This window comes from Tenrec ecaudatus, chromosome 16 (assembly GCF_050624435.1).
Source record: "Tenrec ecaudatus isolate mTenEca1 chromosome 16, mTenEca1.hap1, whole genome shotgun sequence".
Lineage (NCBI taxonomy): Eukaryota > Metazoa > Chordata > Mammalia > Afrosoricida > Tenrecidae > Tenrec > Tenrec ecaudatus.
In genome coordinates, this window is record NC_134545.1 from 106,954,840 (window position 1) to 106,968,830 (window position 13,991).

Here is a 13,991-nt window from a genome sequence, read left to right on the forward strand (position 1 = left end):
AGAAGCAAACAGAGAAATCCCCACTATTTAGAAAGAAACTGTAGAACAAGAAAAGGCCAATAGAAATTATCCTAACTGAACACAGTGAAAAAATTATTGACCAAAAAGAAAAAAAGTAAGATCAGAGGGAGGGAGGAAACCAAGGATCTATCCTGACAACAGTATATTTATTTTTTAATCACTAAGAAAAAAAGAGATGAGAGAAACTAAAAACAAGGCCTCGGGGACGTTGGGGATAATACAGATGCAATTTTAAGTAAATCAATTTTAAGGTGAAATAAAACATGAAGTAGAAACCTAAAAGAGTCTTAAGAACACTATCAACCAACTGCAATGTATGGACTTAAACAGGGGAGTATGAGATGACAAAGCAAAAGTCAATGAACTTGGAGATATACCAGTAGAAACTGTCCAATGAGCAGAACAGTAAGAAAATAAACGATCCGAAAAACGATGAACAGAGCCTCAGGGACATCTGGAATAATACAAACATTCTAACATTCACATGGAGACTCCAGAGAAGCAAGGAGAAAGAATGCTGCAGAAAAGAAATATTTAAAGGAATAAAAGCTAAAATATACATGCTAAAAGATGGATCTTAGAGATTCCAGAGTCACGGAAGCCTGGGTAGGGCAAAAATGAAGATGTGCACAGCAGCACATCATCCGCAAACTGCTAAACACCGAGGGCAAAGACAACTCTTGAAAGCATCCAGAGAGAAATGACACATCATTAAAAAGAAATAATAATTCAAATTATTGTGGATATCTCATCAGAAACAATGGCAGTCAGAAAAAAAAATGTATGGAAAGAAAAACAAGTCAACCTAGAATTCTCTATCAAATGAAAATACTACTGAGGAATGAAAGGATAACATAACACATCCTCACAAACACTTGTACACAAATGTTCACACCAGGATTTTTCCTAGTAGCCAAAGAGTAGAATCAACCTAAACAGCTACCACTTAATGAATGGATAAACAATGAACTGTTACTCATCCGCATATAGAAATGAAGTGCTAAGTGAGGCTTCAACATGGATGAATGCTGGAAACATCAAGTTAACATAAAAAACCCAGGCACAAAAGGCCACAAATTTATAAAGACTGCCCAGAAGAGGCAAATCCACAGGGACAGAAAGCAGACTGATAACTGGCAGAGCCTGAGGCAGAGTGACTGAGCCAGGAGGGAGGGCCTGCTCATGGCTATGGGGGTGCCTGAGGGAGGGGAATGAAACACCTGGATCAAGGCAGTGGAGATTGCTGCACGGCTCAGTGAATACACTATAAACCAAGGATTACACACTTTAAAAGGAGAATTTGGCAGTTCATGAATTACATCTAAAATTTTTAAAGACCTTATATTATAAACATCAGCAAAAGTTAAGTTCAAACAAAAAAACTATCAGAGAGGGGCATTATGCAAAAAGAAGTCAATTCACACACATACACACACACACACACAATTTTTAAAATGATAATCCTAAACATACAAGGACCTAATAACTGTGCTTCAAAGTATTTGAAGCAAACACTGACCAAAGTAACATTACAGCTGAATAGTTCAAAACCCTTCTATCAGCAACTAACATACTCACTAGACAGGAAACCAAGGACACACAGAAGAACTGAACACTATCAATTGACTGGATCTAATGAACTTTTATAAAAAAGAACACACTTTTTTTTCAGGTGCACATGAAACATCCACCAAGATAAACCATACCCTAGTCATAAAACAAGCCTTAACAAATTTAAAAGAACTGGAATCAGACCAAGTCTGTTCTCTAGCAAAAATCGAATTAGACTAGCAATGCCATAACAGAAAGATAACAGAAAAATCTCCTTAAACAACAGAACTCTAAGTTATCCATGACTCAAAACAAAAAATGCTTTTGAAAAATATTTTCACTGCAAGTAAAAATGAACTGTATTGCTCTCTGCCTTCCCTTTCCTGCTGTTGAGATACACAGAGTGCTGGAGGAGACCCATGCCAGCATTGAGATGATTCCACTGCCAATGGATCCACAAGACGTCCTACCTACACTGGCCTGTGATCTTCTTACATTCAACATCATTGCATGTGCCGCATGGGTCTAAAGAGGAACTTATGGACTAGTGTCAGACATGTGAGCTAATAGCCGACTTAGGGACCTGATCTGGCCTGGGCTGCTGGGATGTTTCCTCAATATACAATTACTCTTGGATATAAACCTCTCACTTACACACACACACACACAAAATCAACTATATTAATACTCAAAAGAAAACAAGCCACATTCACAGTTTTACATATTCACAGTCATAACCTCTCATATCAAGAACTTAAGCTTCACTTTAAGAAATTAAACAAAGAGAAGGGAAATAAACTAAAGGCACAAAGTGTGTCACCCTGGGCTCGAGCACAAGGGTGACAGGGAAGATGTCCCAGGACCAGGCAGTGGCTCTCCCTGTTGCACAAAAGGTCACTAGGACCACAAGTCGGAGCTGACTCAGCAGCACATAACAACAATGAAGTATGAAAAAAATCGAAAATAAACAGTCAATGAAAACAAAAACTCATTCGTAAAAATGGTCTTAAGGTTTTTTTAGTTGTGTTTTTTCTCGTAAAAAAAAAGATTCTTAAAAAGTAAATAGATCTCCAGTGTGATTGGCAAAGGGAAAAAATGCACAAATGAGGAACTGGTACTACAGACCCCCACAGGCATGAAAAGACTATATACTGCCCAGAACTCTACACACATACATTCAAAAGGACCAATTCCTCAAAGACTACAAACTACCTAAACTCACTCACACAAAATAGATAAGCAGAATGGTTCATTAACAGCTAAAGACATTCCATTTGGAGTAAAAGCCTCCAAAGGACCCTTGTAGTACAGTGAGTAAGCGCTCAACTGCAAACCAAAAGGTAGACACAGTCGGAACACACCAGCAGGAGCTCCGCAGGAAAAAGATGAAACTCTGCTTCCATACGCTCTACATCCTTGGAAACCTGACAGAGCAGTCCTACTGTGTTCTATAGAATTGTCAAGTTGGACTTTGTTCTATTAAACTGGCATTCCATGATGTTCACCTTCCCGACACAACTGAAGACAAAGTGGGTGCATATGCAAATGTGATGAAGAAAGATGATGGTGCCTGACTGTCAAAAGATATAGCCCCTAGAGTCTTAAAGGCTTGAAGATAAACAAGCAGCCATCTAGTTGAGAATCAACAAAGACCCCATGGAAGAAGGACACTAGCCTGTATGATCATGAGGTGTCAATGGGATCCGGAATCAGGCATTAAAGAACTAAAAGTCATATAATTGTGAATGAGGCGGGGTGTGTGGAGTGGAGACCCAAAGCCCATCTGTAGGCAACTGGACATCCCTTACAGAAGGATCACCAGAGGAGAAGACCAGTCAGGGGGCAGTGTAGCAAAAATGAAACATACAACTTTCCTCTAGTTCCTAAAGGCTTCCTCTGCCCCCCACTATCATGATCCCAATTCTACCTTATAAATCTGGCTAGACCAGAGGATGTACACTGGTACAGACAGGAACTGGAAACACAGGGAATCCAGGACAGATGATCCCCTCAGGACCAGTGGTGAGAGTGGCAATACCTGGAGGGTGGAGGGAGACTGGGGTAGAAAGGGGGAATTGATCACAAGGATCTACATATAACCCTCTCCCTGGTGGACCAACAGAAAAGTGGGTGAAGGTAGACGTCAGACCATATAAGACATGACAAAATAATAATGTATAAATTATCACCTGGCAGGGTGATCAGGAAGGTGGTTTCCCCAGGGCAAGGCTCACGCATTGCACTGCGGGTGTGCTGACCCCTGCCATTTCCCCAAGTGCGGGAAACTCAACTGCATAATTTGTGGTAGTGGGGGACTGCGTTCGCGCTCTCCCCTATTTAAAAAAAATTCATAAATTATCAAGGGTTTGTGAGGGAGGGAGGAGCAGCAAGAGAGGAGGGAAATGAGGAGCTGATGCCAAGGGCTCAAGTAGAAAGCAAATGTTTTGAGAATGATGATGTCAACAAATGTACAAATGTGCTTGACACGATGGATGGATGGATGGTTTGTGATAACAGTTGTACAAGCCCCCAATAAAATGATTTAAAAAACAAAGAATTGTCAAGTTGGAAATGACATGATGACAATGGGTAAAAAAAGCATCCAGAAAAAAAGAAATTTCCACATTAGATCGTTTTACTGGAAAATTCTAACAAATATTTCAAGAAGAAATAATACCAATTCTGCACAATCTCCACCAAAAAAAAAAGAAAAGAAACGCAGACACTCGTTTGATGAAGTCAGGATCATCCTGAGACCCCAACTCACAGCTAACTGGAGAGACAGCACACTGCCCCCAAGGGGCATACTGGACTGACAAACGCAAATACCTGCACTTCACCCTGGAGAATGGGTTATAATGCAAGAAATCCACAAAACAACTTGTAGAATTAAAAAGTGCAGCCACTGGATACAAGATCAACACATAAAAGCCAATTGCATTTCAAGAAAAAACAATTGGATATTGAATTTCAAAAGGCAACACCATTAAAATAGCTCAACAAAATAAGAAATACCTATTATGTGGGTGCTTCAAAAGGTTTATGGAAAAGTTCCATTGTCTTTGAATTCCATTTTTCCTTGAATTTTTTGGAGCCCCTCATAGGAATCTAAAAATATGTACAGTACTAATGAAAGAAAGCAAAGAAAATCTAAAAGATGGAGTTAGAGCATACTCATGGGTTAAGACTCCAGAAAACAAAGGTCTTCATTCTCTTCACATTACAGACTTAGCTCAATCAAAAATCTTAGCACAGATTCTCTGTCGATACAAATAAGGTGACCCTAAAATTTACTTAGGGTTTCTCATAGTCCAAAGAGTACTGGACACAAACAAAGTAGGTGGATTCACCCTGCGCGCTGTAAGATGCACAACAAAGCGACGTTAATCACCACAGTGTAGTACTGGCCAGGGCACAGGTCCACATCCCTGAAGCACTGAAACAGGGCGGAGTCAGGAAAAGACACACAAACATAGCCATGGACTTGACACAAAGGCACAGAACAGTTAGCATGAGAGCAGGCGGCATCTATGAGGAAAAAAAGACTCCCAACAAAAACCTTAATCGTTCAAAATGGCTCACAGACCTAAATGCAGAAAACAAACAACTTCTGGGCCAGGGAGGAGAGGGAAAGGGGGAAATCTCCATGACTTTGGATGAGGCAAAAATGTATTAGTACAACATCAAAAGCACAATACATACATAACAACTAACTTGAAAAACTGGAACTTCAGTCAGTGACCAATATTTGCTCAGTTCCGAGGATGACAGGAAAAGCTGCAGACTGGGAGAAAGCCATCTGCAATCACGTATCAGATAGACTGAAACCCAGAACACATAAGGGAGTCTCAAAAATCAGACGTCAACAATAAAATAAAAACATTCTAAGGTTAGCCACAAATTAAGGGGGAAAACAAATTACGGGTAGCCCCCGACTCCCTGCAGTTATGACAAGCTGCACTTACAGTGCTGTGGGGGCCTTGCGGGTCATCGTTAGTGACATGGACTACACAGGATGCGCAGCACACCGTTTGCTGATGTTACTATTATCAGATGTTTACTCACTGATGTTCAAAGATGGACTTTGTGAAGATACTGATAATAAAATACAATAATGATGAAGGAAAAAAAGCATTCAATTTACATCAGAACCGACTCAGAACAAAATTGTGCGAATAGGAGAAGCCTGTTGTAAATTAAGAGCACCTGTAGAACCACGATTAGACACCTCTACATGGACACACAGTGCCCAGGGACAGACTGCTGATAACTGCAAGGTCAGCAGTCTGAAACTGCCGGCCACTCCATGGGACAAAGATGGGGCTTTCACTCCCACAGACCTCGTCTTGGAAGCGCACAGGGCCAATTCCACCCTGTCCTGTAGGCTCGCTATAAATCAGCATCAACCCGATGGCAGTGAGTTTAAATTTTTTAGATACATAACTGTGCACATGTATTTGGGACATGTATTTGTGCACCTTGAATCAGGGAACCAGAGGCCACCTAGAGGTGCAGCTAACAACAAGCACATACATATTAGAACAGCTGAAATGAAACCATATGGACAATTTCAAGTGCTGCCAAGGACACGGAACAACTCAGAGTCTCATGCATTGCTCGTGTATGCAAAGTGAGAATGCAGAATGGAACAACTACTCAGTAAAAGTTTAGCAAATATTTATAAAGTTAAACCTACCCTAGAAAAAAATAAAACTTTAAAAACCTGTACACAAATGTTTATAGCTTTATTCACAATTTCCCCAAATTGACCTAAATACCCTTCAACAAGTGAATGAGTAAGTAAGCTATGCAACACCCACATACAATAAAACACAGCAACAGAAGAAATTAACCACTGCTCCACAAAACACCAGAGCCCTCTACAAAGAGAATCATGCTGAGTGAGCTGGTCTCACGGCTTGCACACCACAGGTTTATGTCTACATGACTTTCTAAGAAAGATAAGCCACGGGCCGAGACCAGATCAGCAGAAGCCAGGGGCCAAATGTAGGCCTACAAAAGGGCCACTAATTGGCTTGATCAATTTGTCTTCTGATTATATACATCTCTAGAAGCACTAAAATTCAGAGATGGATGCAAGCAAGAGTCAATTTATTTTTCTGCTTGTTTTTTGACTCAATTTCATAATATGTTCATCTTTTAAAGTTTAACAGGATCAATTTTATGCCGATATTTAAGAAATTAGATAAAATAAATCAATGTCCTAAAAACAAAAAAATTGGAATGAGTATTAAATCTATGAAAACTGATTTATGTAAAACATTTGCGATAGTTTAGTTGTGCCAGCCTGGTTGATACACACAAGTAGAATTAATTGAAGGGCGGAGAGATAAATGGCTCGGTGAGCCTCGCCTTGCTTGTCTCTTGCTCTTTAATCATCGGACCAGCGTGCGGCTGCCTTGCTTGTTCTGTGCCTCAATTTAAAGGGTACACTACCTGTGGGAAGCCTAGCCTGTGGATTGTGTCGCTGTGTTAAGTTAAGGTCCCTTTAAGCCCACATGATTGGAATGTTCATCTCTGGAGCTGGGGACAGTTGGTGACCTGCCTTGCTGTTTGCTGCCTGGGTATATATAGCCCAGCTATCTCTACAGAAGAGGAACTGGCAGCCCTCAAGACTTAAAGGACTGCTAGTGTCTCACTGCTTTATAATTCATAATTTAACTGTTCATTTCTTGTATTATCTATCTATCTGTATATAATTTAATGGTTCATACCTTGTGTTATATATCCATCTTTATAAATATATACATATAAAATTACCAGCAATCTAGTTTTGTCTCTCTAGAGAACCCTGTCTGGGTCAACATTCCTTAGACAGTCTCACATCCTGAGGCCATCATATTCTTCCAAATATTTAAGAACTAAAGAAAGCAAAACTTATGTACATTTTTGTTTTAAAAAAAGAGAATTCCCACCTCATTTTATGAGGCCAGCATAACCTTAAAATGAAAATCTTACAAGAAAATTACTAATTCTCGTACAGCCCCAAACCAAACCCACTGGCATCAAGGCACTTTCAAGCGAAAGCAGCTCATAGTTTCCGAGCTTGTAAATTTTTGCAGGAGCAGAAAAGTTTATCTTTCTCCCAAACACAGCTGGTAGGTGTGAACTGCAGATCCTATGGTTAGCAGCCCAATGCCTAATCCACAGCATCACCGGGGCTCCTTCAATCGCTTATAGAATTCTGTGTCTCCAAACTAAAATACTGTCAAAACAAATCAAACAATACAAAACAGACAACAGGCCATCATCCAATAGGCTTACTCCAAGCATGTATGCTTGTTTGGACCCTAAAAATCCATCCCCGCAATTATCTCAATGAAAATATCAGCTGGAAAAAAATATGGATACACCCCTCAAATTCAATTAATTCAACAATAAAATTTAAAATGTATCTAATCATCAACAGATAAAACAAGCGAGATAAAAGTCAACACCTATTCATGATAAAAACTCAACAAATCAGAAACAGAAAAAAATTCAGCCAATCTAATTAACTGTGAACTATCAAGTATCTTGTGAAGACCAACAGTTAACTCTAACAGTGAAACGTGAGATTTTCCCAGATCGCAGGCAACTCGGAGATACACAGCTATGTGCCCTCACCATTTCTATTCAACAACACAGTCGAGAGTCTTTGAAACAGCATTTAATAAACAAAGCCCTAAGACTGGAAAATAACAGGTAAAGCTTATTTGCCTGTGATATTACTATGAGAAAAATTTAAAAGAATCTATAAATTATTAGAATTCACTTGTGCAAGTCCAGTATTAATGAAAACGGTGGTACTTCCATACACTAGCAATAAACTATTGTAAAATAAAATCCGGGGGGGGGGGCGGAGATAGAACTGATAAACCCACCCGATGGAATTGAACACAGAACTGTATGTGAATGGATACATTGGAATGAATAAGACATGTCAATAAAAAATAATTTTAAAAATTTCTCATTTTAACAAACCAGGCGTTGCTCCATGTGGTTGCCTTGAGGTTTAGTACTCAGTGCTGGGGTCTGCATGCACACTCTGAGGAGACATAAACTTGAACAGTACTCTCCCCCTGGGTGGGCTGTGCCCTGCTCCCCCAGTGCCACTGGCTCCCTTCCCCACCCCACCCCTTTTCTTCCTCCCCTTTCCCCTTCTTTGTGTTGGAATAACATGTACTTCCTTGGGTTTGGTCTGAGTCCCACCCAACCTCAATCCATATAGTGTGAGTTAAGTGGCTTTTCTTCTATACCTACCATGCTAATTACATTTAAGTTTTAAAAATAAAAGAAAATCTTAAAAGTCTAACAATAATCTCTCTCTTACACACACATTCTCCCAGTGTCTCTGTCTGTCTGTCTCTCTCTCTTTCTCTCTCTCTCTCTCACACACACACACACACACACACACACACACACACACACACATCTAGAAATAAATCTAACAAAAGATCTGTAACCAAACTCACTGCCATTGTGTGTAAGCTGAGCGACCCCGTGGGTTTCTAAGACTGTAACTGTTTGACACTCAAAGAAAGACCTAAACATACACCCAATGGACCCAAAGCTCAATAATTAAAGATGCACATTCTTCCCAAGAGATACAACACAATCGAAATACAAAAACCCAAGTTGTTGGGGTTTTCTTTGCTGGAAAGTGGTACTCATTCTAAAACGTAAGCAAATGTCCAGAGAGCTAGCTAACAATAGCCAAGACCAGAGCAGGGACGAGCCACAGAGCTGCACCACACTCATTAAGGTAGCACTGTAGCCCTAGCAGCCGCAAGCAGAACAAAGGAACAGAGATTCCCAAACCAGACCCAAACATACACGATTACCCATCCATGACAGAGGAGTCACTGTCACAGAGCAGGTTAAAGGATGCCATTGCAATAGATGGTGTCGGAGTTTAAATATGGGTAAAAAAAATTTTTTTAAAAGATAGAAAAATCTTGACCACTTCAAAAATAATTATCTAAACGCTGCACAGCCTGCTTCAGTCACCTGAGCAATAAAACTATACCCTCCCGGAGCCTCCACACAATGACCAAACCAACAAGCAGCAGCCAGTTGCACTGAGAGAATTCCAACTGAGTGGCCCCAAACATGTGAGTTTAGAACTGGGCCACATGCGGTTCTCAATGGCCAATGTTCTTCTAAGGCACCTTTCCAAACTCAAACCAAGCTCACTACCATCAGGTCAATTCTGACTCATGGCAACCCTACAGGACACGGTAGAACTGTCCCTGTAGGTTTCCAAGACTGCAACTGTTCACAGGAGTAGAAAGCCCCATCTTCCTCCCATGAGCACCTGGTGGTTTCAAACTGCACACTTTGTGGATCGCAGCCTAATGCATAAACACGGTGTCACCAGGGCTCCCCCACGCACCTCTGGGGAGACTCAAACAGCCAACCTTCCAGTTAGCAGCAAGTGTGGTACTTTGTACCACACCCAGGACTCCCGAGCACCTACCAGAACAGCTGAAACATTTTCATCAGCCAAGTAGCACAGGTAGTGCCCAGGCTGTGGGGTTAATGCAACGTTCAGACTGTCAGAAGGTATATAAGCTGGCAAGGTCCTTGGGGAGAAGTGTCTGGCTTATTAGTTACAGTGAAACACACATACACTCTCTGACCTAGAAATGCCATGCTTAGGTATGTACCAAAAAATCCACTCATATATGCATTATAAAAACAAATGTAAGAAAAACCAAAAAACAAATGTAATGGGTGGGAGGTGGACTACTGGAGTGTTTAATTGGTGGTTTGGACTACTGATCCAAAGCTGATGATCTGCAATGTAACCCATCCACTCCCACCCAATTTCCAATAGAAAAATGTTTTTAAAAATATTTATGTAAAAGAAATGTCCATACCAGAATTACATTCCAATTTACAAAATCACTTATAGGCCCCAGAACATGCGGTACTGCTCTAAACATTAATGCTTTTAGACCTTGCTTCCAATGTTTAAAAGTCTCTCCCTCTTCACACCATCACTACTCACCCCACCTTGGCCCCACAATTTCCACCCAACTTGGATACTCAAACTGAAAGTGTCCATCTATGAAGTCCATCCAGACTCATGGCAACCCTATAAAGAGTTTCTGAGGCTATAAATCATTACAGGAGCAAGCAGTCTCACCTTTCTCCCAAGGATCAGCAGGTGGGATTGAACTGCTGACTTTGTGATTAGCAGTCCAACAACTGCCTGGCTTTGAAAGAGAGCAGGTTACTTTGGGAAAGGCCAGGAAAGGATTTGGGAAGAACAGTTCTTCCAAAATCCCTGGTTTTCTTTCCTGAAGCTACCTGCTCCCTTTTCTATAATTCATACGCATCTGTTATTATACTCACCAAGAGATAGTCTGTGTATGCATCAGTCTATCCAATATTAAATAAACCAAGCAACTTGGTACTTTGGTAGTTTAAAATTTTTACTTTATAGATGACAGAACTATTGAATTGTATGATTTTGTGAATTATATGGCAATCAAACAGTTAAATAATTTTAAATAATGAAAATCTTTACTTCTTATAGTCTTCCTTCTCAGGCTGTAAAACCCTCTAGGACCAAGTCTTCATGCTATCCTTCCTGCGTGGCATCTACAACAGCAATGAGCACACAATGGGGCAACCACAGGACAGTTTCCAACAGGAGCACCTGCACCAACCCTCAGTGCCATGAACAATAATACACTTGTCCATTCAGACGCTCCCCTGAGACAAGGTGCAGGAGTCCTACTGGAAGTGGTTCTCTTTCTTCTGTGCAGAATTTTAAGCTAATGGAAGCAAACAGAGATCATGTCTTCAGAACCCGTAGGCAGGAGCTGAAACCTAGAGAAAATAAGTGGCTGTCCAAGGTCAGGGTCTATAGCCAGAAGGGCCCAACAAAGGACTCAGGTCCCCTGGCTTCGGTGCTCTCTCACAATCCATGCAGCCTAGTTTTTGTCCCACGTGGCTCACACGGAGCACTCTTTACTACTTCAGCTATAGACGCCCAACACACTTCGCACTGCCATTTTAAAATTTAGCTCAAAAACAGGAATACTAAAAGTACCAACAAGTTCAACCAGGAAAACACCATTTCCAGTTCCAATATCAAGTATTGAAGCATCCAGTGGGATCTTCTGTTTTATCATCCACTTTATTAACCGGGTCATACTCTCTTCTCCAAACCTATGAGGAAACAGATTATCAGGTACACAAGTAACAACAGGGTATAAGCAAAAGTTACAACTATACTCCATTTAGATACCATACACTTGTCTTTTTTTAACAGTAGGAAATAATTATCTGTGGCTGTTTAAGCTTCATGTCTATTATTTACAATGAAAAACCACCAAGAATAGACAAGGTCAAGATGCTGCTCATTAATAGGTTTTCTACAACAATATTAACATCTGTGCATGTTGATGGGTACATTTTTTTATTGAAGGACAAATATGATGGGTGGAATTTCTTAACACTAATTAAAATCTAGTCATCAAAAGAGAAGGGAGAGAGGGAGATACTACAAATCTACCCACTAAAGTCAGAATCAGTCCAAAAGCTTGCTGGTTTGGTTGGTTGGTTTTTCCTTTGCTATAAGCTATAAGAAGCACTTCTTTGGTACATGCCGGGAGAAAGGTGAGGTTTTCAGCTCCTGCAAAGATTGACAAGGCCGGAGAGCCACAAGAGCAGTTCTACTCTGTCCTACAGAGTTGCTATTAGGTGGCATCGATGCAATGGCAGAGCTTGGTTTTTTTGGAGTTGGTATAAGCACTTGGTACACACAAATGCACACACACATAAGTTCTTCTCCCTACGCCCCCTGTAACTCACCAGATTTCTCCTGCATCTCCATATTCCTGGAAAGTTTGAAGTTCTCTGTCATACACAGCATCCCAACTATAGAGAATGAAAGGCAAAGTAAAATTCTTGAACTAAATTGCATTTACAGATTTAAAAAGTCTGCTCCCAATACACCCATTATTGACGAAAGAGGCTGAAGACAATGTTATGGTTAACGAGGATTTACAGCGCAATCTTCTATGAGTCTTATGTTAACAGACTGAAAGACATGGCCAGCAAGGGAAGTGTAAACACAGAAAGCACTGGGAGCCAAACTAAAATCACACTCACCTCCATGGAGTGGATGTCAGCTCCTCAGTGACCCTACAGGATGGGGCACAACTGTCCCTGTGTGTTTCCAAGACTGTAACTTGTTACAGGCGTAGAAAGCCTGGTCTTTCTCCTGAGGAGCAGCTGGTGGTTCAAACTGCTGGCCTATACCTTTCAAGTGCTGTGTAAGAGTGAACTTTTAAAAACTACCAAAATAAACAGGTGTTTGTCCCAGTAACTGCACACCCCAGGCCCAGCTCCTGCAGGCACAGTCTCATGATGGCACACTTGACTTCGGTCTTGAACGTGCAGGTGCAGGTCCTTCTGCGGGCACAGGGGTGACTCACAATGGAATGCACCCAGGACAAGCTCTGCTAACAGGTTACCTGTTATGGTTTTCGTCTCTCCTGCCTCTGTCTGTCTTCTACTCCTGGCTTAGATTTTCTTAGGTCCATCTGGTGGTGGTGAGTTTGGGTTTGAGCATTTGTGGAGCGTCTGAAGGGCCCCGGTGTAGTGGTTATGCACTGGGCTGCTAACTACAAGGTCAGCAGTTTGAAACCACCGGCAGCTCCACAGGAGAAAAAATGAGGCTTCCTCCTCCTGTAGAGAGTTAGTCCTGGAAATCCATGGAGCCCGTCCTAAGTCCTATAGAGTCTCTAAAAGTCAGACCTCAACCCAAAGGTAGTGAAATATTTTTGTTTTGGTTATGTTTGGGGTGGTTTTTTTTCGGGGGGGGGGGGGTCTTCCCACTTCATCTCTCCATAATTCTGCTTCCTCCCGGCCACCTCCGGGTGACCCCTTCTCCCCAGAGTCTTGCATCCACCTACCAGTTCCCCAGGCGCTGCTGAGTCTCCCCGGAGATGCCGCACTGCCCCTCTCCCTCCCAGCCGCCCCCGGTCCACACGCTCGCCCCGGCGCCCCTTCCGCTCCTACCCGGCCGCTCTCGGGACGTCTGGCCGTAGCCCCGCAGCCCGGTCCCCCTGCGCGCCGGCCGGAGCGCGTCCAGCCCTCGGCCCCGGCCCCGCCACGCCCCCGGCCCGGAGCTCGGCCCCGCCCCTCCGGGCCCGCCCCGACACCCCGCTCCCGGCCCGGCGCCCCACTCACTGCTCTCGGGTCCCCAGCGCCGACGGGGCAAAGCCATCCTCCCGGGACCGCTGCGCCGCCGCCTCCGCCGCCGCCGCGCCGCCGTCAGCGCCCGCGCTCATCTCCCCGGCGCCGGACAGCCGTTGGGGCCGCCATAGAGACGCGGCGTGGCGAGAGCGGACGCGGGCGGGGGGCGCCTCTAGGCGGCGGGAGGCCGCCCTCTCTACTGC

The 13,991-nt window shown here is 42.5% G+C and overlaps 1 protein-coding gene and 1 pseudogene across 4 annotated transcripts in view; one reads left to right on the top strand and one right to left on the bottom strand.

Moving 5' to 3' along the window:
- EEF1AKMT2 (EEF1A lysine methyltransferase 2) overlaps positions 1–13,941 on the bottom strand; it is a 66,180-nt gene extending 52,239 nt beyond the window's left edge. For 2 of the 4 annotated variants that reach the window (XR_012780427.1, XM_075534577.1), the window contains exons 1-3: positions 13,783–13,941; positions 12,400–12,465; positions 11,640–11,754 (exon numbers count right to left, since the gene is read on the bottom strand). Coding sequence is in view for 3 of the 4 variants with exons in the window: in XM_075534577.1 (XP_075390692.1) it covers positions 11,640–11,754; positions 12,400–12,465; positions 13,783–13,883 (282 nt within the window). In the remaining variant the exon portion in view is untranslated. Of the gene's footprint in view, positions 1–11,639; positions 11,755–12,399; positions 12,466–13,505; positions 13,706–13,782 lie in introns of those variants that run through there. The other 2 variants (XM_075534578.1, XM_075534579.1) reach the window with 2 other exon arrangements.
- Positions 3,754–3,908, top strand: LOC142430165 (U1 spliceosomal RNA; annotated as a pseudogene).
- Positions 13,942–13,991: the final 50 nt, after the last annotated feature.